A 21,812-nucleotide genomic window follows, 5' to 3' on the forward strand; every position below is an offset into this window, starting at 1 on the left:
AAGCACAAAGTGTAGTTATTTATTTGTGTAAATATTGTTGAGTTGAGTTGGTGGCATCTTAAAACCAAATGGAGAGAAAACTGGAAATTCCAGAAATTAACGTGGGCTCCGACTAAAGGGTGCAGTGCCCATAGTAACCAAGAGGGGGAGCTCGTGTTAAGAAAATTCTTTTATACCAACGATCATTAACATTGTTGGGAAGAAATAAACATGCGGGTTACACTTTTTATGGTTTTATTTCAGTCTCGACAATGAAAGTACTAAAATTCCATGCTGAACATAATACACTAATGCATACACACTTAGTCATGGAGCAGCAATGGCCCAACAGCTATAATCAGCAACATGGATATAAAAAGAAACGTGGAGTGATGAGCGATTTAAAGACAGAACCGTGCACGGTCTATGACAAACTCCTGTACTTCAGTAGTTCTACTACAATGATAAATGACCTGTGACCTAAAACACAGCAGGTAAAAACCATGGACGTGCAGCATTCACATTTGAGCATGAGACAGTTGACTTTGGACCTTTTCAATCCTTCACCGTCTTCCCCCCCTCTGCTGCGCATCGGGTGCATATGTCAATTGTGTGAATCTAATCCAAAGCAACCAGCGCTTCAACACACTCTATTCTGCATAGACTAGACACCAGCCTTGTTTGTGTGTTGTTGTGGGTTTATTTTTTTTATTTTTTTGCTAACTGGCGCCAGCTGTCACGTGTGGCGGCAGTGCGATTGTGTCCTGAGGACTAACTTCTGTCTCTCATTCTCTCTGAGAGCAGTCTGTAGATTTCCTGTCACTCCTTAACCTGTGAAAGTTACGGCAGGTCCTCTTTTATGCCCGCCGCTGGTCCTGTGCGGACCTCATTGGCTTCATCAGTCGATATATATAAAGCTTAAAAAAACGCCTGGAAACATTCTGGCGGCTCATGCTAAGGCAACACATTTAAGACTTCAGAGGACCTCTTTTCCCTCTTCAGTTCCCCCCCCCCCCCCCCCCCCCCACTCACAGCAGGGGGCCTTTTTTATGGAAGACATCTCGTCTCCAAGACAAAGCCGTCTTTATCTACACACAGTTCATTTCCTGATCTCCTTGACTGAAGCCAATGAGACTGGATTAAAAAGGGAAAGTCACATATTCCTGTTGAAACTGTACAACTCCAGTGGCAAACACCCTTTCCTTCTAAAAACCAGCGTTCCCCCACTCAAAACACCGCTTATTTAACGTCAAACTGACTATAAATCTATTTGGAAGTGTTTCAAATCGGACCTTATGAAATATCTTAAAATATCAGTTGTCCTGACGACGGCAGCACATCTTTTTTTGTGCCTTGAGACACAGATTTGAGCCCAGGTCTTTGGAGTGAACACTTTCCCCTTTCTCTTTTTGAAAAAGAGAGGATGCTGGGGGAGGCAGAGAGGAAAAAACAAAGGCGGGGAGATTTTGGTCCATGAAAAATGGATCACAGTCCCGTAATTTCCAGAGCTATGCGTGCTCAGGCACCAGGGGTCCCAGCCTGCTGTCCCATTAGAGGGTCCTCACCATCCATGTCCTCCTGGACGGGGGTCGCCTCGTGCTCCGCCGTGATAACGATGGTGTTCTCGTCTACCAGCTCGCAGGTGGGGTTGGAGAAGGCGGACAGGGGCAGGTTGATCCTCTGCATCTCGCGCTCGTACACCCGCTGCTCGTGCTGCTTCTTTAGGTCCCGGCCCCTGGAAGACGCAGCAGAGGGAATACGTTGAATGAAGACCACAGGAGCCGCTAACAGAAGACTTTCTGGAGGTTTCGGGTGGCCGATAAACCACAGAACCGGCATTCGGGATAAATATTGACGCTAAAGTATCAGTGTTCCCACGCGTGCTGGTCCTGCTGAGCGACAGATGCTGAAAGGTTGCAGAGATGTTGACAAGCTGACGACAGGTTTATCTCCTCTACGGCTTTTCTCTCTGCCGTTTGGATGAATTCTGCATCTCGTCTTTATGAGGACTGATTTAATTGTGCGTGTCCTTCTTGGGAAATGTATGAGGCGGCACCGGCTCTAGAATCTGTTGCCCTGACAACACACTAATAAGGAATAAAATAAACACCTCCTCAAAGTCCATGTTGCTGTAGTCATGAAGAAACAAAAGAATCTTTGCTACCATGTGACAATAGGGCAGGGGTGTCCCAACCCAGTCCTCCAGGGCACTAATGCAACCGGGTTTTGTGTCCTCCCAGGCGGCTTTCACCAGGTGAAACAGATGTCCACCTGGCAGGTCAGGAAACCCGGATGGATTGTGGCCCTCAAGGACGGGGTTCTCATAAACACTGACTCATAAACACTGACATAATATGCTCATTAATAATCGCCTCCTGAAATAGAAAACAATGACAGAGGTGCCGCTAATCAGATAAAACCGATCTGCAGGTACATTTTGTATGGTGCACCTTCTGCCACAGCACCAGTTGTTGCATGTTTGTTACTCTTTCAAGAAAAAAAAAGTCAGCGGCATCATTTCATTTCCTGCCATTCTTGCCCGTGGGTTTTGTTGACGTTCAGCAGGGGGGAGCAATAAAATAGCTGGAAAAACAGGGGGGAGGACTGTCTGGAAATGTGATTAACGACAAATGCCCCAAAGTGGATGTGTGCTCAGCTTATCGTAATAATATAATATCACCGGCGTCTTCACACAGGGTTGAAGTAAAAGTTCCCCATTGGGTCACCAGGACAGAATGTGGGTTTTCACGTATATTTGGCACCGTGTTGAACAATACCTCTTGTAGAGGTATCCGAATGTGATGCCTGCTCCGAGGATGATGATGATCGCTATCATGAGGATCCCGAGGACGTAGCCTTTCAAAGAAAAACACAGGATGGACATGAGAGAGCGTTGAAATGCATGTGGGAATAATGGAGGAATTCTGATGGAATGCCGTACCTGATGGGCCCAGGTCTTTCTTCTTCTTTGGTCCTGTGTGCACTCGCTGGCTGATTCCGATCACAGGCTGCACGGCAGCAGGTTCTCCCTGAGAGGAAGCCGAGCTGGCTGGCTGGAGGCTCTCAGTGGAGGAAGGAAGTCCAGCTGGGTGGAAGGATTTGGCCTCGGGAGGGACATCAGATGCTTCTTCTGAAGCATAAACAACTCCCGTCAGCCCCACAGTAAGTCCACAATCATAAACAAACCCTAGAATCTCTGTCGCTACAGCAACAAAGCAGTTTCCTTTGTTGGCTTTTGAACTTGGAGAGCCATGTTTAGAGGTTCCATTTGTCTTTTTCTTCCCTCTATTTTCAACACTTCGCCACATTCAAGCTGCTGCTCTGTTGACATATATGTCAATAAATGCTTTGTTTATTTGTTTACTGGGTGTGGAGACCCTAATAATACTATATGCATTTCACAGTACATATTCCAGGACATGCAGGTGCTAAGCGACGCTCTTCCGGGAATCTGGAACGCGCAGCGCGCTCACCTCTCGTGACTTGGCTGCAGATGCCAAAATTCCCCCTGCAAAAGTCCCCCCCCCCCATTTCCTTCACGTTAGTTGAGTTTACGACCTCGGCAGTTTAAAGGCCGTGACGCAAGGGAAGTGGTTGCAGCCAATGAGAAGCTGTCTCCACGGTGAAGCTGCTGCTCTCTGCCAATCACCTGTGGCCGGGGCGTGTCCAGAGCAGTTCTCTGGGAGCTAAACTTTCTGCCATGTGACTCCTGGCCTTTGTCTGCGAGCTGGACTGGCTTTAAAGACCAAACAGAGGGAGGAGACCAACTGACCTACTCAACTCTTAAATCAATCAAACAATGGCCTCTTTAGGACTAAGATGAGAAAAAGATGAGGAAAAAAAACACAACTTTTTTTGATGCCCCATTTAAATTTGCTCGCCGTGTTTTTGTGTTCCCTAATTGGAACATCTCACCTCATTATTTTCCACCAGCACAGAAAACTTTTCTTTTTTTAAATAATGAGGGCACACCGTGGAAGAGAAAACAGTATCAAGAGAACCCTCTCAGACCATTCTCAGAGAAAAGCTGAGTCAGTTTAACCCTCAAATGCAGCATTTGTCTACCTGTGCATGCGTCTATGGTGCAGAACTGTCTCTGGACCGTCCCGTCTGGACCAGCGATGTAGCACCAAGGCCTCTCGGAGGAGTCTGGGTTTCGGCAGTAGCTGTGATCTCCGACACCTCCACGAAGAACAATGAAAGCATGTTTGTTACCGATGTGGAAATACAGGCCTGTCTGCTGCTGGCTGAGCAAGAGAACCAGTGGTTTGATTAATGATTAACAACACATGGCCACAAAGAAAAGAAAGAGCGCTGTTTATTCTGAACCCGATTCCGCATCAGTGACATTTTTAAACCCCCAGCATGCTTGTGGCGCCTAATGGTGCGATCTGTTTACCTGTCTGTGAGTCCGGATGGATGAGAACATCGTAATCTCTGGTGGCGTCGGTCCAGTTTAAACACGTCAGACCCGAGGAGGAGATCTGCTGTGCCCCGCGGTACTCCACACCAATGGATCTCATGCAGTCTGACAACAACAATACAAACATCTGAACGCTGAGAAGAGCATTCCAAAAGAACAGCCCATCATGTCGCCATTATCGAATGAAATCCGGAACTTCGGAAAAGGAAAAGCACCAATGAAATGCAAAAAAGGGCAGCGTTTGATGGCGTTTACCTTTCTGGTCTGCACTTGAAGCGCTGCTCTCCACGATGGCCACGCTCAGGAAAACAACGTGCAAAGAGAAGAACATTCTGCAGAGCTGGTGGCCCCAGTTCACCCACATCGTGGTTCGCTGCCTAAATCAGATTAAAGAGCATGTACCAGGTGGACGAAGAGCCTGTGCTGACCGTGCAGACACACTGCTTCCTCTGCTCAGGTCCCAGCCCTTGTTTTTGTCAAGAGGAGCTCAGCTGTCTTGGTAAACAGCCTTCAGTAGGAGGAGGTAGTGGAGGAGGAGGAGGAGCTGCCATTAGCTGCCTCCGGACCTCCAGGTCCTAAAGCCTCACCCATTCTCTCTCATGTTCAAATGAAAACAGTCAGGTGGCCACGTGAGTCATGACGCCCATTCGCTCAGGTTCATTTATCTATTTTCTGTGGTTGAATATGAATGCTTCACTTCCTGCTTCCATCCCTTTTTAAAGGTGTCCTCGTGCTCACTATCCGATCCCCAGCCCCTGGGGACCTCGTACGGAGAACCGCACGGGTTCTAGCAAAAGCTCCATCCTCCCGCGAGCAGCGGGACGCTGAAAAACAGAGGCCCTGCGTCATTGTTGGCTGTCAGCGTTAGAGGTCAAAGGTCAGGAGGGCAGCCAGCGACTGAGCCAGTGTGTTCATCATCCCCCCAGTTCCCCAATCAGCAGAGTAAACAGTCTGCATCTGTCCAGCACGTTCCACCCCACTCTACCCCAGTGGGGGTATTATGGTTGAGCAGTTGGGAGTCAGTCCATTGTGGTTTACAGAAGCCTGTATCAACCATCTATCTCTCGGTCTGTCCATCTCTTTCACAGACACAAAACATTTCCCAGCGTCCTACCCTCACCATCCCAACTAACCCCCGACCCTCAACCAAAGCCAAGTCTAACCTCAACCCTAAAACCATGTCATAACCCTCAAACCGTCTTTTGAAGTTGTGAAGACCAGGAAAAATGGCCTCACTTTGTTAGTAGAATGCATATTTGGGTACTCAATATGTGGTGTGGACAAGTACAAACACATACAGCCACATGCGCACACACACACACGCACGCACACACTTACACACGCACACACACTCCCTTGTTGCTATGGTTTAACATTTCATGAACAGGATGCTGGCACACAGACAGACTCTCAGCCCTCTTAGTAGCAGCAAAAGCTTTTATTACAACAGATAGTCAGTTTCCATTTTGAAAAACACTTTAGGATCCAGAAATTTCCAACTTTGCTTTTAAAAACATTTATCAACTTTTGTCCTGCAGGTTAAAACGTGAGGCACAAGGCGCCATACTGCACATATTTCAGATTAAAAAAGTTTTACAGTGAATATTTCCCCCTTCTCTAAACATTTCTCACCCCTGATGAAGACCAAACCTATGAGTCGCCTGCACATCTGACACAGTTCTTCAAACACGGCAGGTTGTGGGGTTGTTTTTTACGTCATGTTCTAAAGACTCTCCCTCTGTGCAGCAGGTGAACCCTGTTGCATAAGAAGGTCTTAATCCTTAATACCAGATCAATATCACAGCTGTCGCATAATCTAGACCCTCATGAGGATCTCACAAAAACATGGGAATAAAATTTGTTACAGGTTAGTAAGCAATCCTGAAAAACTGACTGTTCTGAACCTCTGAAAAGGTTTAAGGTTAAACAAACTCAGTGAGTGGTCAGTTGGTGTAACAGTGATGCAGCGCCACACTGGTTGCCAAGCAACTGATGGCTTTCTACCACATCGACTCACTCATCTTCAGCCCTCATGCGGCCTGAAAAATGGACACTTATCAAGGCAGAGGGACTCTAATGGAGCATTAAAACATACACTATATTCCCCCACTGGGCACCAGGCAGCTATTTTTTCCCCAGACGCTGTTGCATTACATCACTGCAACCGAGCTCAGCAACGGTTGCTGCCGAGTCATAATCGGAGCCTGCTGAATGTGGCTCCGCTTACAACTGTCCCACCGCCCTGCTGCACGGATATATTAGGTGTGTCTTGTCTGTACACGTGCAATAACTCTGGAAAACAGCAGCTCTCACGTGACTTGGCTGTAGAAATGCTGTAGAACTGCAGCTTCAGATATTCCAGACAGTGCGTTCGGATGGCACCGGGGTCATTAGGGCTTGTGTGGCCTTGGATTTCCAAAAAAAGAATGTGATGTTACTTCACGAGGGCAACTCCAGCAACAGCAGCAGTCAAAGCAGAGGGAAAGTGGATGCCGTTATCGCTGAGAAGACTGTGAACTTCCTGTAAACTTGTTTTCAGGGCTAAAGGATCACAGAGGTGTTGAACCGTGTGCTTTTCCAACAGTTTGATGACAAAAACTGCCTGCGCGAACAGGCTGCACAGGCTGCTGTGAAGTCTTGGGTCCAGGAGGAGAGCCAACCAGGCTGAGGTCAGGCTATCAGCTGGAGGAATAATAAAACATAATCACATATGAAGGCACCTGTAGCCTCAGAACAGTTATGAACCTGATCAAACCAGCAGAAACTACATGATTTAATGGAATTGCATTATGTAGGCAGCTTACAGCAGAGGTAAGTAAGGCTGGTCTGGAACGGTTGCTGTCGTTCCTCTATGGTTAATTCCTTTTTTTGAAACATGCTAAGTTAAACTGTCTCCCGCAAATTGTTGCATTTCAAGACAAAAATATAAAACAGCTGTGGCTTTCTATAAGAGAGCTCCTGAGTGGATATCAGTGGTGGGCCAAGTCCAACCAGAATGACACTCATACCTCCGCCAAAGCCTTGCGAGTCCTCTTTAATGAAATCCAAAATCTGCCTCTTTATCTAAACTCAAATTTGATCTTTCAAGTCCCCCAACCCTCCACCAAGTTTTGATGATATTTTTTATTTAGCCCAATTTTACCGACGAGCAGACACAACTAAAGCAAATCCTGGAGGCGCGTAACTCGCCAGTGATGTCCTACATCAGGAAATACAATATGGTGAAGGGAAATCCTCCCAATCAACTTGAAAGCTCTTTCCTGCTTCAGTTGATCAGCTTTAAAGTTGAGACTCCGTCTATATTTAAAGTTTTGTTTTGACCCCGTGCCTTTTTATTTAATGATTGCTGTTACCTGGCAGGAGTTCCTTGCAGACTCTAAGGTTGTTCAGCACCTGTGCAGCATTCTCTTCTACCCACATGCTCAGGCCGCATCCCAGAGATGAAGATTCGGAGTATTTTTCGGCCATCTGCAGCAGGTACGGCAGCATGTGCACGCACATCACGGATGGCTCCGAAAACACGTTGGGCTCATCCTGCTCATACAGACTGGCACACCTGGAAGGAATGAGTGGTGAAAACTATTCAGGAATGTTCCTCTGCTCGCTCTAGAGTGCTTATTGAGTGAGGTTTAGGGTTAGTTACCCTGTGTGTGAAGCCCCTTGCGCCACAGTGCGGAGGTCCACCTGAGGGAGGTTACTGAGCAGCACCTCCAGTGTTCCGGGCTCCTCCCAACATTCCTCCAGCAGCAGGTCTAATAACACTTGCAGAGCCTTGTTGACTTGCATCACGTAGATGCTCTTACAGCTTCTTCCTCTTCTGGTGTGATGCAACATTGAGGCAAATTGGGCTGTTTTCATCCTTACCTGGTGGCTTTGGTCCTGCAGCAACCAAAGGCCAGTGCCGATCAACCTGCACCAACAAGATGATTCGATTTTTAAAATGATCTGCCCATCAGCATGTCATGCTCGACTTGGTTCACTTTGTCTCACCTGCTCAAGAAGGGCCTGCAATGTTCTCTCAGGCCCAGTGAAACTCCAGCCACACACAGGGCTTCAGCACACGACATTCTCAGCACTTCAGGACTTTCTGGGGACCTGTGGTTCTCCAAGATGCTACACCAGCGCTCCAACACCGGTGCACGTAGACTGACCAGAACAGGAATCAGAATAAAGTCAGAGATGGGAATGATTGAAAACAGGACAGTGTACTGATGTGAGATAACCCCAACCTGGAGTCTGGCCATTGAGAAAGCAGCAGACTTGCTGCACAAAGAGCCTCAGAAAGAAACTCTGAGCCACATCTCTGATCCTCGAGGTCCCCCAACAACAGATTCACACAGTCGGGCAGAACGGGCTCATCGCGTGGGGCGGTCCAATGTAAAGGCTGCCATACGGAAGACTCTCCTCTGAACAACACTGTTGCCAAGGCTGCCAGGTAGGTCTTCCTGTACTCTACACTGTGGCTCAGTATCGCCTCCCTCAGGTTACACTGGGTATAACAGATCATCATTAGGTCCTTTTAAGCTGCTTCTGAGTGACTGATGTGATTTTCATGCCAAACTGGAATAACCTGAATTTAATCATGGCAACACCAAGGTACATAAACATAAAATCACTACACAAATATAGAATTTTGTGACTAATTAATAGTCCCATTTACAATCTATCAGATCTTGACATTTAGGTGATTTTCAAAACTCACTGATTTTTTCATCAGCTGCTGGTGTGTTTCCCTGAAACATGGCCAGATTTATAATAAAAGTAATGTAAAAAGAAAGAGAGGGAATGCACAAGAGCTGGGTTAGCTACTATTATTAAACATCTAAGAATCAATTACATACTAAGAGGATGTAAGGGAACTTCTGATTATTCTAGATAATAATAATAACAGGGTGGAGCATTAACTTCGTGGCCTCCACAGCAGTGAATAATAAAAGGGCAGACGTGGCTAAGGTGTGCATAGTTCCTCCTAATGACGGAATACAATAGTTTATAGACACACCCTTTCTAATGCCAGTAAGCATAAAAAATGTCAATCCAGATTGCAGCCCGAGTTGGAATTGTATCCAAATCTATCTTAACTTCCTCCATTTCCTCTCATTGTGCTTGTGAATGTCACTGAACTAAAGCTTGTTACACAGGTTTTTTCAAGGCTTGAGCTTAAACCCATTCCTCACCTCCAATACCCTTTGGATCAGCTCTTTCAAACTGTGCTGTGGTGGAACCTGCCCATCAATCACCCACATGACCAACAACAGCTGTAGATCAGCGCACATAGCAGAGAAGTTGCTCCAGATCTGACAGGCCCACATTGAATCTGCACACAGAAAGTGGACGGCTTGTTTGTAGAAGGATGACAGTCCGATCTGTGGAGATGACAGACCCAACATTAAGTTTTGAGAGTTAAAACTTTTAAACATTTTTCATGTATGTAGCACCTCATTTTAGGTTCCCAAGATCCGAGTCACCCTTCACAGGTTACTGACTTACAATCTTCACTTAGAGTATGTTCAAACATCATATTTAATAATAATATCATATAACCCAACCTTGGTTAAACTGTCAACTAGATGCACACTGTGTTTTGCCAAAAGTTTATCTATCTATATTTATCAATGATAGTGATTTTTCTCTATTTTCTGAAACAATGCTGTATCAATGCGTTTGTGACACACCTGAAGCTCTTTTTGAGGCTTTTGGAGGTCACGCATGAGGATTTTATTGAGTTTTGACAGGTACGTCTCGCAGAGGAATTTTCTTAGGGTGTCCGCAATCCCGAGGTAAGCCGCTCTCACTAGGGGGCAGTGTTGATCCTCAGTCACCAGCCACAACGAGGCATCCATCCTGCTTAACAGCTCGTTCATATCACTTGATGGGGCACTGGGAGTGGAAACACAGGGAGGGGTTGAAAGTCTGATAGTTTCCAATGAAGGAATGAAAGTTAAGTCTCACCTGAAGGAGCAGAGGGCTCTTTCTAGAACAGCTCTGATCTGCAGCAGCTGCCCGTGGAGCTGGTTGTGAGAAAAGGGCTCCTGTGAACTGGGCAGCTGAGCTATCAGGGAGGAGAGGATGCTCATGTACTCTGATGGGGGAGCCATGGCAACCAAAGCTTTTGATGCCATCACTCTTACACTATATATTGGACTGGCAGATAGCTGGAGCAGAGGAGGCAGGAAGGAAGATAATGTTCTGGCAAGAGCACATGAGAGTAGATTAAATTCTTTTCCACCACTTTGTACAAATAATCTCAGTAGCAAATTTGTAATGAAACAAAACATTTACTCTGTTGTGTCTTGCACGCCAGGCTGTAGCTGAGCTAAGAGCGTGAGGATGGGGAAGAGTGAAGGGTGAAGGTGTAACTTGGCCTCATTCGATGGACCCTGGAGTTCTTGTGCTGCTCCGCTCAGCTCAGTCAGAAGGAAGAGCTGAAGACCAGGGTAGTGATAGAAGAAGGCAAGGGGAGACATGCCATGTTGGTGATGGCCATCCTCCTCACTGCTGGGCCGTTGGCCAAGCATACGTGTGCACAGTGAACCTGGGAGCACACACAAGTGAGAAACACCCATGCTGGGTGAATTCTCCTCATTACAAATACAATGATGTGCTGTGGTCTTACTGAAGAGCTGCAGAGCTGCATTTCTCATGGCCCAGCAGGGAGAACTGAGCAGAGTGAGCGACAGGATGGCTACATCAGGAGCAAACTGAAGCACAGCAACTCCCAGACCTGAACCACGGACCAGGGCTTGCATGGTGTGAACCGCACACACCTGTAAAAGCAAGGATAAGCGTGTGACCGCATCTGTGCCCGTGGTTAAAGGGTGATATCGATTCTCTGGTGTGACTGTGAGGCAGAACCTGTGGCAGATCGAGCGTTTGGTCCCAGTTGTCAGACAGAGGAGCTTTAGCCGTTTCCAGTAATGTCCGCATACTCTGGCACAACAGTGATCTGGTTTTACTGGTCTCACCAGCTGAACAAATACAAAGGATGAGCATTGGCAAGCCTGCAGCCCGTCGGGTCACGGATGTGAAACGGGGTGACTGCACAACTTTTAATCCCTATCGAGAGACAGACCATCAGCTGTAAACCAGCAGTCTCATGATCAGTTTATGAAAAGAAAGTCTACACCAGTGCGAAGCATCACTCACTTCTTCCAGCATGACTGCAGGGATATCCCTAATCTCTGCATCACCGCTGCTCAGTAGAGTGACACAGAATTTGGTGAAGCCCATACAGCACCCCTCCACTGCCCCCTGGGGAAAAAGAATGATTTTCCATCAGAAATTGTCCCTTTGCTACGCCTCTGTTATGGTTATTCCCCATTGGCAGAACTCACCCAGTGGCGACATTTAAGAAGGATATTCTGGAATATTTGGGATGCTCTCCATAAATCCTCTTTTGTTAGACAACACTTGCTTGATTTGGATTCACTGAGCATCGTTTCTACCAGAGAACCTAAAAAGATTCCAATTTCCTAAAGAAAACAAAAACATTACCAATATTACTGCTAAACGTAACTCCAACCCAAATCATCGCCCTCCCTTCAACGATGAATTCTTTTTGACCTTGAGGGAGACCCAGCAGCAGGTGAGAACGAGGCTGTGCTCTTCAGACAGCAGGACGCACTCCTCCTCATCCCTCTGTCCTCCTCCAGACGCTTGGACTATAAGGGTCTTGATGGCGTTTCCCATGTCACAAAAAGAAGGCGGGGCATCTACAGCGGAGATTTCCCCAAGTGGAGCCATGGATACATTTTACAGGTGGGTTTAAAGGTACTTAATCAGTATCTGTTCATTACTTCTGTACCCATTTCAGTCAGACATGCATCCACGTCTCCATACAGAACCCCCAGCAGCAGCAGAGAGATATCTTCCAGGAGCTTTAGCAGCTCAGCGCTCACACAGTGGCCAAGACTGACACAAACGCTTCCAGGTGACTCCGACAAGCACCTCTGAAGGGCCAGGAGGACACCTGGGACACATGTCAACACACTTGTTAGACGTCATACTCTATAGCTAAACATTATTTCTGCTGAGCTTAAGCCTCACCGTGTATTGGCTTTGTTCTAGCAGCGAGCATCATGTCAGCTCTGGCTGTTAGATAATGCTCCTTCAGCTCTCTCACCAAAAAACCAACCATGTTGGAGATCTCGGAATTCTTTCCAGTTTGGTCGCGTGATCTGTAGGTAGAACAAGAACTGAGATGTTCTTTTCTATCATTTGGACTTGTGAGATGCATGAGGATATGCTTACTTCTGAAGGAGGACCTTCATCATCAGGGCTCCCATCTGAGCCTCCTGCACTCGAGGACTGCAGAGGAGCTGCTTGGATCGCACGTGCAGTTCCACGGTGATATCATCGGGAAAACTGGATTGGAAAAATTTCAACAGCAACCAAGCAGAAAGCTCTCGAATCTGTAGATTAAAACAAACATTCCACCTTTGACTACAATCTTTAGTTTTAACTTCAGTATGTGATGATGAAGCACCTCATTTGTAGAATCCTCTAAGCAGGTGATCAGGATGAGCTGTTTTCCTCTGCAGAAGAAATCCCATTTTCCCTTCTGTTTTGCATAATTAATAAGAGCCGCTATATTTGCTGGAGAAATTAGTCATAAAGCTCACTCAAGCTTCAAGCCAAAACAAGATGGAACAGACAGGAAGTACACACCAAGTTATACTGTGAGTTTTAACAACATAGTAGCTGACCTGGAGGCTGCCCCTTCTTTTTGTCTGGGCTCCAGGAGTCCGTGCAGGTCTCTAGCACTGCGGACAGCAGCAGTAATGCCGTCTTTTTCCTCTGATAACTGTGTCCAGGGGCCAGGTAACAGTATGGCAGCTGACCCAACCATTCCACAAAGCCTGTGCATTACGAAAGAGATTTGGATGAGGACATAAACTTTAAAAGCGTGCTGGATTTTGTTTCTGTGTTGCTCACCTATTCCCTGTTCCAGAACGTCCTGACTCGGCTCAAACTGGACAGATTCTTTTTTCTTTTTGCTTTTCTGTCCTCGGACACGGGCCAGACATCCGTCTCTTATACGAACCAGAAACTTCTTCAATCCAGCCTGCAGATGTTGGCGAAACGGCGAAGACTCACTGTTTAGGTTCTGAGTGATAAACGTCCTCATTATAGACATCTCCTGTGTGGTTGGAGTGTCTTTGGTCTTCAGGCTGCAGCAGAGGATGTTGAGAGCAGCGAGACGGACTTTGTCATCTGCAGATTCTAAAGCAAGCTGCAGCGTTTCCAGGGTGGAGCTTCCCTGCAGAGACCAGGGAGAGCCGCCGGTCGTGGCGCGATAGGAGCTTACGATGCAGGCCCAGGCGTGCAGGTGGCCTGGAGCAAATGGGTCAAGAGAATCCAGCAGTTGATCCACAGCCGATGGGAAGAGTTGAAATGTACAGGGAAGCAAAAGTGCTGAGCTGTTGTTCTGAAGTAGAGTCACATCAGAGGTGAGCGCCTCATGAAGGAACGGCCGCCAACGCCTCGACCAGCGATCGGCCAGTTCCACCTCAGTAAAGGAAGCCTTTTGTAAGAGTTCTCGCCTCTCCTGCTGGATCAGACACTTGTAAAGCTCTGACCCACATGGTGCCAGGTGATTGATCGACAGGCACTTGAGAAGATGATTGGGTATTTCTGCACACCGATCCAGTACCTGATTGATTACAAAAATCATGCAATAGTCAACACAGGTGTCTGACTGTATAATAACAGATATAACAATGTCATGAATGTTAATCCTCACCACGTCAGGGCCCAGGTATGGCAGCAAGGCACAAAGGCGCTGATATTTGGCTTTGGCTTCCCAAGGCTGTTTAATTATCCGCTTAAGCAAAGTAAAATAAAGAGACTTTTTTGTGTCACAGGAGTGTTTGCAGTCCATCTCATAGAGTTCCAGCAGCAGACCGAAGATGGCACGCACAGATTCTGAAACGCCTTCCACCTGCCAGAGCACCAAACACACTCATCAATAAACAACCACAAAGCAGCAAGCTATTTACGACTAAGGAAAAAATAGTAATTCTTGGTTAATTAACTATAAATGAAAAAAGCCATTACTGGGCATTCTGCATTGGTCCAGATGATGTGGGTGAGCTGCTGAAGCAGGATGCTGTCCTCTGACAGAAGGCGAACTCCTCTCCTGCTCCAGATATCAGTCAGACATTCTTTCACTCTCTTCAGCCACAGTGTCAGTACTGCAAAAACGTTTCAACAGCATTGGATGAAATATCTTTTAAATTTTACTAAAAAGTATTTTAAATGACTGCTGTTTACTCAAGCTTCCACCTTCTAGTCTTATCATGAATGTATGTATGGTATGGTAAAACCTGTTACGCACCCTCAAAGGCCAAGTAAAGACAATCCATCTTCTTCTGACACAGAGTATAAATGAGAGGAAACAAACCCTCTAGTAGTAAACATGAATGAATCTGAAATGAATGAAGCGGCGTTTACAAAACGCACAACAGGGACAAAACATGTTTGAAGCCCTGAATTGAACCAACCTGTTTGCCATCCATATGAGGGCTTAGCAGGATATGAGGCTGGCAGCAGGTCAGGAGGCCTCTGCTCACAGCTAAAGTGTCCACCACATCCTCACCTGTAGGGTTGCACTGTACCTGAAGATTACCAATGGACAGTAGCCATGGTTCTGAAGGATGGAAAAAATAAAGATAAATCAGCCATTTTAAAGAATTAACAAGTGTAAGATTTCTGGAAATGAGACCATGATAACATTTGAAAACAAAAAGATTAAATCTAGTTATATTCTGATCGGTACGATCACAAAACTCTAAAATGTGATGCCTTTTTTTAGTGTTGGTAGTTGTGTACCTAAGTGGATGACCTGCAAGAGACTCCATGCAGCAGCTCCTCCAGCTTGACTCTCTGGTGCTCTGTTGATCAGCATGGCCACAGCAGTACCTGCCAGAAGACGAGTGTCCCTGTGGCAGCTCTGTGAGATCAAACACAAGGATCTAATTAGGCAAATGGTATTGAAAATCTAATAAGATCTCTACTAATGGAATAATGTGCAATTAAAACACCTTTCCCAGTATTATTCCTATAAGAGCCTGCAGGATGGTCTGCAATGTTGGACCCGCGTGTTCCTTGTCCCAAACAAGAGCAGCTATTTCATTAGACAACAGCTGAAACATTTGCAAACACACCTGCAAAGAAATGCAGATTGCATCAACAGTCATATGAAATGAGCAAGTCCTAAACTGAGCTCATTTCTGCTCTTCAGATACCTTTACAGCAGCATAACACAGTGGTCCATCTCTGAAGGATCCTTGTTGCAATACAGTGGAAAATAACTCTGAGACTTTATTCACCAAGGACAGATGTAATTCTTGCCATACTTGGAGACCAATAGCACTGTCTTCCAAGAACATACAGACTGAAAAAGACAATAAATGCACCACTACATTCAATTAAAGCTTATATATAAAATGAGTTGCTATTTATGATCATTAGGTGGCAGCAACCTTTTTGCAGATCCTCACAGGACAAGACCTGAAAACAAAACATGCAGAAAGTTATCAAAAATACAAATACTGAGTAAGGAAAAAAACAGGAAGAGAACGCTCCGTGCTGTACCTGGTCAGTATGAACAATGTAGAGTAAACATTGACGAGTTTCCCTTAAAACCAACTCGTAGTCCAACTTTGACAAATGCTGCACCATCTGTCAAAGACAATAAGCTGCAATGAAATTCCACTCTTGTCCTCAGACTTATCCAGAGGAGACGTAATCCAGAGTCTTGACCTGGTCCACTTTACGACAGGCTGTAGAGATGCTGACCGCCTGCAGTTGTAGGGAGAGAAGCAGGCGAACCAGAAGCAGCAGTTGTCTCTCCTCTAAACCACGAAGTACTGCCTCTGGTATTTGTTTGAGCAGGTGAAAGGCCTCCTCCAGGCAGCGTTCTTTGCTTCTTTTCACATGATTCCTGTTCATCAACCATGCAAACCTCATTCAAATGTAAGTAAGAGTGAATAAATGCATGGGCTCCAAGTACAAACCTGTAAGATTCCGACAGTTTATTGATAAACAGACTGAGCGCCTCTCCGGCATTTTGACCGTCACTGATCTGACAGTTTTCAAAACTTGTCACCAGGTCTTCAAACGGCAACACATTCATTGTAATTCTGCTACATGGGCTCTGAAGACCCAATGGAGTTGACAGATACACACTGCAACCATGCGCTGCCGGACATGTCACGTGATCTTACTCTTACTCTACGAAAATTGGAGGGTCATCATACGACACCGCTATGCTGCCACCTAGAGGCGGAGACGCTACATTTTATATGCGCCGTTCCAATTCAATCACGGCTAAACTTTTCATTGAATTTGTTGTATTGATAATTAAAATCATTTTTCTTAAAAAAAAAGAAGGATTTCACGATCAACGAGGAATTCTATGAAATTCCATTTTTACTTTGCCCACTCGTCTTAAAAGCCTCTTCAAAGCACTTTATAGCGCGTAGTGTTTGATGTAGTTTTCAAAGACTCGACCCCGCACCCCCGATCAATGGCCACACAGACCAGCCGAGCATCTACAGTTCGTCGTCACACGGGGCGCTACTAAATAATAGTGGATATCTTTTTCCTGAGAAGAAGGAAGGCAGCCTGTGATTCGTTCCCTGTTGCTATGCCACCCCTCAGTTTACTAATGCGCCTCATCAACGTGAACCAAATGGCCAACGCGTTTGATGTGTCGTTAGCGTCGATATTCCATCACTTCACATCTATTTTCATTTTTGTTTCCTTGGCTCACGGTATCGGTAAGAAACTACTGTTTTGAAGCTATTTTACCAAAGCTAGCTAATGCTAGTGTACAAAACAAAACAGGCGTCGCACTTACTTCATATGACACCCTTTTACTGAAAAGGTAACTCAATAAACAGAAATGTTGTTGTTTCAGTTTTCCAGCCGACATATCTGAGCACTACTGGACCATCTGCTACTGCACTTTTACTCGGAAATACAACCAACATTTATTTGAACCTGAGGACAGTTTCCCCATCTAATAGAACGGGTAAAGAAAGAAAGATCCTAAAAAATTCCACAGCATGTTGTAGCAGAACAATAGAATGCACCCCCCCCCCCCCCCACACACACACACACACACACACACACACACACACACTTTTATTACCTGTTTGTTACTGATTGTTTTGCAGGAAGCGTTGATTATCCATCATGTGCGCCAGAGAAAACTCAGTGGGTTCTTACAAAAGTACCTGTAGGAAAGGTAAAATATATTGGTTTGGGACTGTTACTTTCAACCAATTATTAATTAGACTAATTCTGTACATGTATAATTGGTGTTTCTGTGCTTTGCTGTCCCAGACTGCAACTAGTGTTCATCTGAGACTGAACAGGAGTTTACGATTATGTAGTGAAAATGAGACAGACACAGACTGCTGTCCAAAGCCTCTGTGTGTGCTGGAAACCCTTCAGTTGTCTGCCTGTATGGGCGACGCACCAACGACTTCAGCCCTGATCCAAGCGAAGATATATACCCAGTTGCTTCCTGTTAATGATGGATCAGGTAATTCATATTAAATCTTATTGTAATCAGAAGATGTTGCATGATTCTAAAAAATGCTAATCTGTCAATTTCAGATAATAAAACAACCATTCCCAATTTGTATGAGACGTTTGGCTCTTGTCCCTGTGATCTCACATTTCAAGCATGTGATGTCCGCTGCTGCTGTGACAAGGTATTGACATTATGATGGTTAAACAGGAAAAACATTAAAATGAAGGCACATGGGTTTACTTTTACGCTTTCAGTGATGATTTACTTGACGGCCTCTCGCCCTGAACAGGACTGCTCTGTGGAGGAATTGAGGCTGTTTGCATTCCAATGTCTCTCAGGGCCTTTTGGGGGACAAGTCTCTCCTGCTGCCGATTATCAATGTTCCGCACAGTCTGAAAACTCTCCAGATTGGTTTCCATTTTTATGCGTCACTTCGCCGCCTGAGAACAACCCATTTCTTGGGTTCTTTTATCAAGGAGACACAATGTAAGATGTTTAAGGATACAGTGTTTTTAAAGTATTTACAATAATGTGTGTTTGTCCTGGTTTCATCATATAATTTGTCCTGTTTGATCTAGCACACCGAAGTCTGCACCATCCTTCCAAAGACCTGTTTTTTCAGATTTGCTGCCCGTTAATATGTATGTTCAAGGGAGTCCCATGTACACATCAAATAACCAGTACTTCACCATTCCCCAGGTAGTGCGTGTGCATACTTTATTGAACACATTCTGTCCGAGATGAACATTGTACAGGCACTTTGTGAATGACACCTAATAACCTAAATTTATCTGTTCCACAGATTGTGCTGGGCAAGTGTGTTAACGGTGCTCAGGTAGCATTTTTGAAAGATTTTAAAGTCAGGTGTGCAACTTTACTACACTCCTGCCCTACTGGATTCCCATTGCAGACGGCATCAAATGATTTAAGAATTAAATTAAAAAATGGACAAGGAGGTACAGCCTTCCAACTTTATCCTACCAAACCACACAAATACTTAAGCAATTGTTCTGTCTTGGCACGCCAAACAACATCATGTGTCGTTTTGGTTTGCCTCATATTCCAGGTGATGTTATGGTGGATGTTATTGATGAAGTGGCTCCCGACCTGAGTGAATTCATTTCAAGCAAAACTTCCAACGCTGTGCAAATTGATGGTGACAGGCTATGTGAGAATGTGACTTTATCATTGGATTACAAACTGTACTGGGATGAAAATGGAATCACAAGTGTGATTCTTACGCGCACTGTTGGGACCATCAGTATCTTTAACAATGGTTGGTCCCTGTAACACTTGGCTATTATTTGTATTATCATCATCATTCTTACAGTCTTACACTGCTCTGTTTCCTGGACAGTGGTGTTAACTACAAGGTACTCGGCTGCATTTCTAAATGGGCAAGTCACCAGTGAACCCAACTCAGGGAATCCAGGTGAGATGAGTTCAGGTTGTTTTTGGTTATTTTAAGATTTGTTCTGGAATCTGTAGTGGGTGACACATTTATTTCAAATGACAGGATATCAAGTGGGAAGGCCTGTTATTGCTGGAAATGAAAATAATGACACAGCGAATACAACCATTATACAGAGGAACTCCATCAATCTTTGGAAACCAGGTACTATATTGAATCAGTGGTTAATACTGTGTCATTTGTAGCTGAAAGATGAGTATTGTGTGTGCTTCATATACTTCAGTGAGTGATGGAATGTGCTCCTCTGCTGACAAGGATCCAGTTTTATTTGGCTTTAATAAGACTTCAGGATGCCTTCTACCTGTCAGCCTGCAGAATCTGACTCAGTGTAATCTCCTCAGGTCAGCAGCCCAACACGAGCACGTGTATCTGAGTAAAATGCATGTCTAATTCTGCTGATGTCTTTTTTTTTTACTCCTTTAGAGAATCCGTTAGATCTATGCAGGAAGCTTTGCTAGATGCCACACTTGTGGCAAAAAATGGAAGACCTGATGCCCAATCAATGACAGACTGGGCCGACATAAGTTGTAAGCACTTTTCTTTTTTTTACGATTGTGTGAATTTCCCCCTCCAACTTTGTTCCGAACACTACATTTTAATTCCAGTTATGGCGTCGAACTCAAGTACGGATGCAGAAGACACAGCGGGCTCGTGCAATGGGATTCCATCCCATCAGCATATCCAGATTTGGAGTCGTATCACGGGCTTTGTAAACGCTGTTCCTCAAAGAGACATCATTGCATTGCACATCAGGTGGAAACCAGCTTTTCATCGTTCACTGCGCAGTGTAGTTGCACCAGTGTTGATAGGTCAGTTTCAAGAATGTTGTGTTGTTATTTTTAGCTACAGCCCGTCAGCGTGGACACTGGATTGTAGAGGGAGTGATATCGCTCCGTGTGAGTACCCGCTGAAGACCCATTTGTTTCCTGTCACGTCTTCAGTGACCTTTATGGACGTTCCTGTCGACACAGGACCTCCCAAAACCAGGTGCACTTTGTTATCAGCAGTGTTGGCACTAGAAGGACAGTTAGGTGACCCATCCGTCCAAACAACCAGACTGATTCCACCCTTTCCCACAGGTTCCAGATCACCTTCACAGAGTACGACTGTGACAGGAATGATGTGTGTTGGCCTGAACTCGGCTTCCCTCTGACCAGATATTACACAGGTGGGAATTGATTTCTTATCTGTCTGCTCTTTCAGTGTTTCCTCGAGTATATTTAGTTAATTACAACTTAAATGCTGCAACATGCTGAATTGAAATGCTGCATTTGACTTTAAGATAATTATAATTCTCTTTTTACCTCTCAAGAATCCTTGTTGCTGTTTCACTAAGTTCCCTATTTTCATATCTCAAGTCCACTTCCTCCACATGCATTGTGCAGTTGCACAAGTATCTTTCCACATCTATTGTTGTTGAATGAATTACAGAAAAATGTTGCAGCCCCAGTGTTTGTATAGCGTTGAATTTTAATCCTTCGAAATACTATTTAGACAAAAGCTGATTCTTTCATTATTTATTACTATTTAATTTGAGTTCCATTTTTGAAAAGAGTTCTAATGGTCCAGCATTGGTTCTACTGATAAGAACACATTTAAACAGACACACTGAAACAGGCACCTCAGCTGGGTTTTATTGACGGAACTAGGACAAGTCCATGCCTCATTTCAAGAACAACCTGCCTGTCCACCCTTAAATGGGTGACACTGCATTTGCTGTTGAAACAACATGGCGGTTTTCATTCTTTAGACAGCACTGATGCTGTAACTGCAATACACAGTGCAACTGAAGTAACAAAACTCTGTTATTGATGATTGTATTCTTGATCTTCTCAGGTGAGCCATTTTCGCAGTCTTTGGCCAAAGGTCTTATTTTGGTTTTCCTTTTTATCATTGCTTCCGTTCTTGGGACACCTTGGAGACAGATTCGTCAGGCGTGGAACTCTTTTTAAAAGTCCCTGAAAGTTACATTTTGATATGGCTGTTATCGTGTGGCCCTGGATTTTCATCCTGTTTCTGTAACACACCAGCAGCCCCCAGTTGCACAACATATAAGTAAATTATTATTTTTTGTAGCTCCATAAAATTAAAATTTCAATTAGGAGGGTTTTAAATGCAGATGTGTTGCATAAAGATTTAATTATGTACTGATGATTGACTTGGTACAATAAAGTGAGAACTAAAGGTGGACACTTGCAGAGCGGTAGAGCAAAATATTTAATGGGACAATTATGTGAGATTTGTAGTAACAAATAAACGTGTTGTGCTGCAAATATATTTTAGAATGTATGCCCATGTTTTTCAATGGATGTAAATGGTCTGTTGTCATTTTTAAAATAAAGATATTTTTCTATGACTTTTCATTGTATGTCAAGCTATTTTTATAATAATGGGTT

The 21,812-nt window shown here is 44.8% G+C and overlaps 3 protein-coding genes across 3 annotated transcripts; 1 reads left to right on the plus strand and 2 right to left on the minus strand.

Moving 5' to 3' along the window:
• Positions 1-217: 217 nt before the first annotated feature.
• Positions 218-4,907, minus strand: pik3ip1 (phosphoinositide-3-kinase interacting protein 1). The gene is made up of 6 exons (XM_057032651.1): positions 4,658-4,907; positions 4,379-4,507; positions 4,045-4,161; positions 2,921-3,109; positions 2,757-2,835; positions 218-1,714 (listed from the first exon to the last, which is right to left on the minus strand). The coding sequence occupies exons 1-6, from the start codon at positions 4,764-4,766 to the stop codon at positions 1,498-1,500; spliced, it is 840 nt and encodes a 279-aa protein (XP_056888631.1). The 5' UTR covers positions 4,767-4,907; the 3' UTR covers positions 218-1,497.
• Positions 4,908-5,821: 914 nt separating this feature from the next.
• Positions 5,822-16,631, minus strand: si:ch211-225b11.4 (thyroid adenoma-associated protein homolog). Its single transcript, XM_057032471.1, has 31 exons — positions 16,420-16,631; positions 16,166-16,346; positions 15,998-16,084; positions 15,886-15,913; positions 15,649-15,797; positions 15,445-15,567; positions 15,233-15,353; positions 14,905-15,050; positions 14,739-14,829; positions 14,459-14,595; positions 14,145-14,342; positions 13,337-14,054; positions 13,108-13,260; positions 12,888-12,997; positions 12,653-12,813; positions 12,449-12,579; positions 12,207-12,371; positions 11,966-12,114; positions 11,737-11,874; positions 11,549-11,653; positions 11,258-11,458; positions 11,019-11,169; positions 10,685-10,937; positions 10,355-10,591; positions 10,078-10,282; positions 9,580-9,768; positions 8,632-8,891; positions 8,393-8,548; positions 8,046-8,312; positions 7,756-7,958; positions 5,822-7,084 (listed from the first exon to the last, which is right to left on the minus strand). Exons 1-31 carry the CDS (start codon positions 16,536-16,538, stop codon positions 6,837-6,839), a joined length of 5,580 nt encoding a protein of 1,859 aa, XP_056888451.1. The 5' UTR covers positions 16,539-16,631; the 3' UTR covers positions 5,822-6,836.
• A 374-nt stretch (positions 16,632-17,005) lies between these two features.
• Positions 17,006-21,773, plus strand: tctn2 (tectonic family member 2). Its single transcript, XM_057032542.1, has 17 exons — positions 17,006-17,184; positions 17,325-17,438; positions 17,584-17,654; positions 17,753-17,954; positions 18,029-18,126; positions 18,235-18,431; positions 18,524-18,644; positions 18,748-18,901; positions 19,012-19,221; positions 19,303-19,377; positions 19,462-19,560; positions 19,640-19,757; positions 19,840-19,943; positions 20,022-20,169; positions 20,260-20,403; positions 20,496-20,584; positions 21,253-21,773. Exons 1-17 carry the CDS (start codon positions 17,052-17,054, stop codon positions 21,366-21,368), a joined length of 2,193 nt encoding a protein of 730 aa, XP_056888522.1. The 5' UTR covers positions 17,006-17,051; the 3' UTR covers positions 21,369-21,773.
• The last annotated feature ends 39 nt before the right edge of the window (positions 21,774-21,812 follow it).

The sequence above is a fragment of the Takifugu flavidus genome, chromosome 5 (assembly GCF_003711565.1).
Source record: "Takifugu flavidus isolate HTHZ2018 chromosome 5, ASM371156v2, whole genome shotgun sequence".
NCBI classification, from domain to species: Eukaryota; Metazoa; Chordata; class Actinopteri; order Tetraodontiformes; family Tetraodontidae; genus Takifugu; species Takifugu flavidus.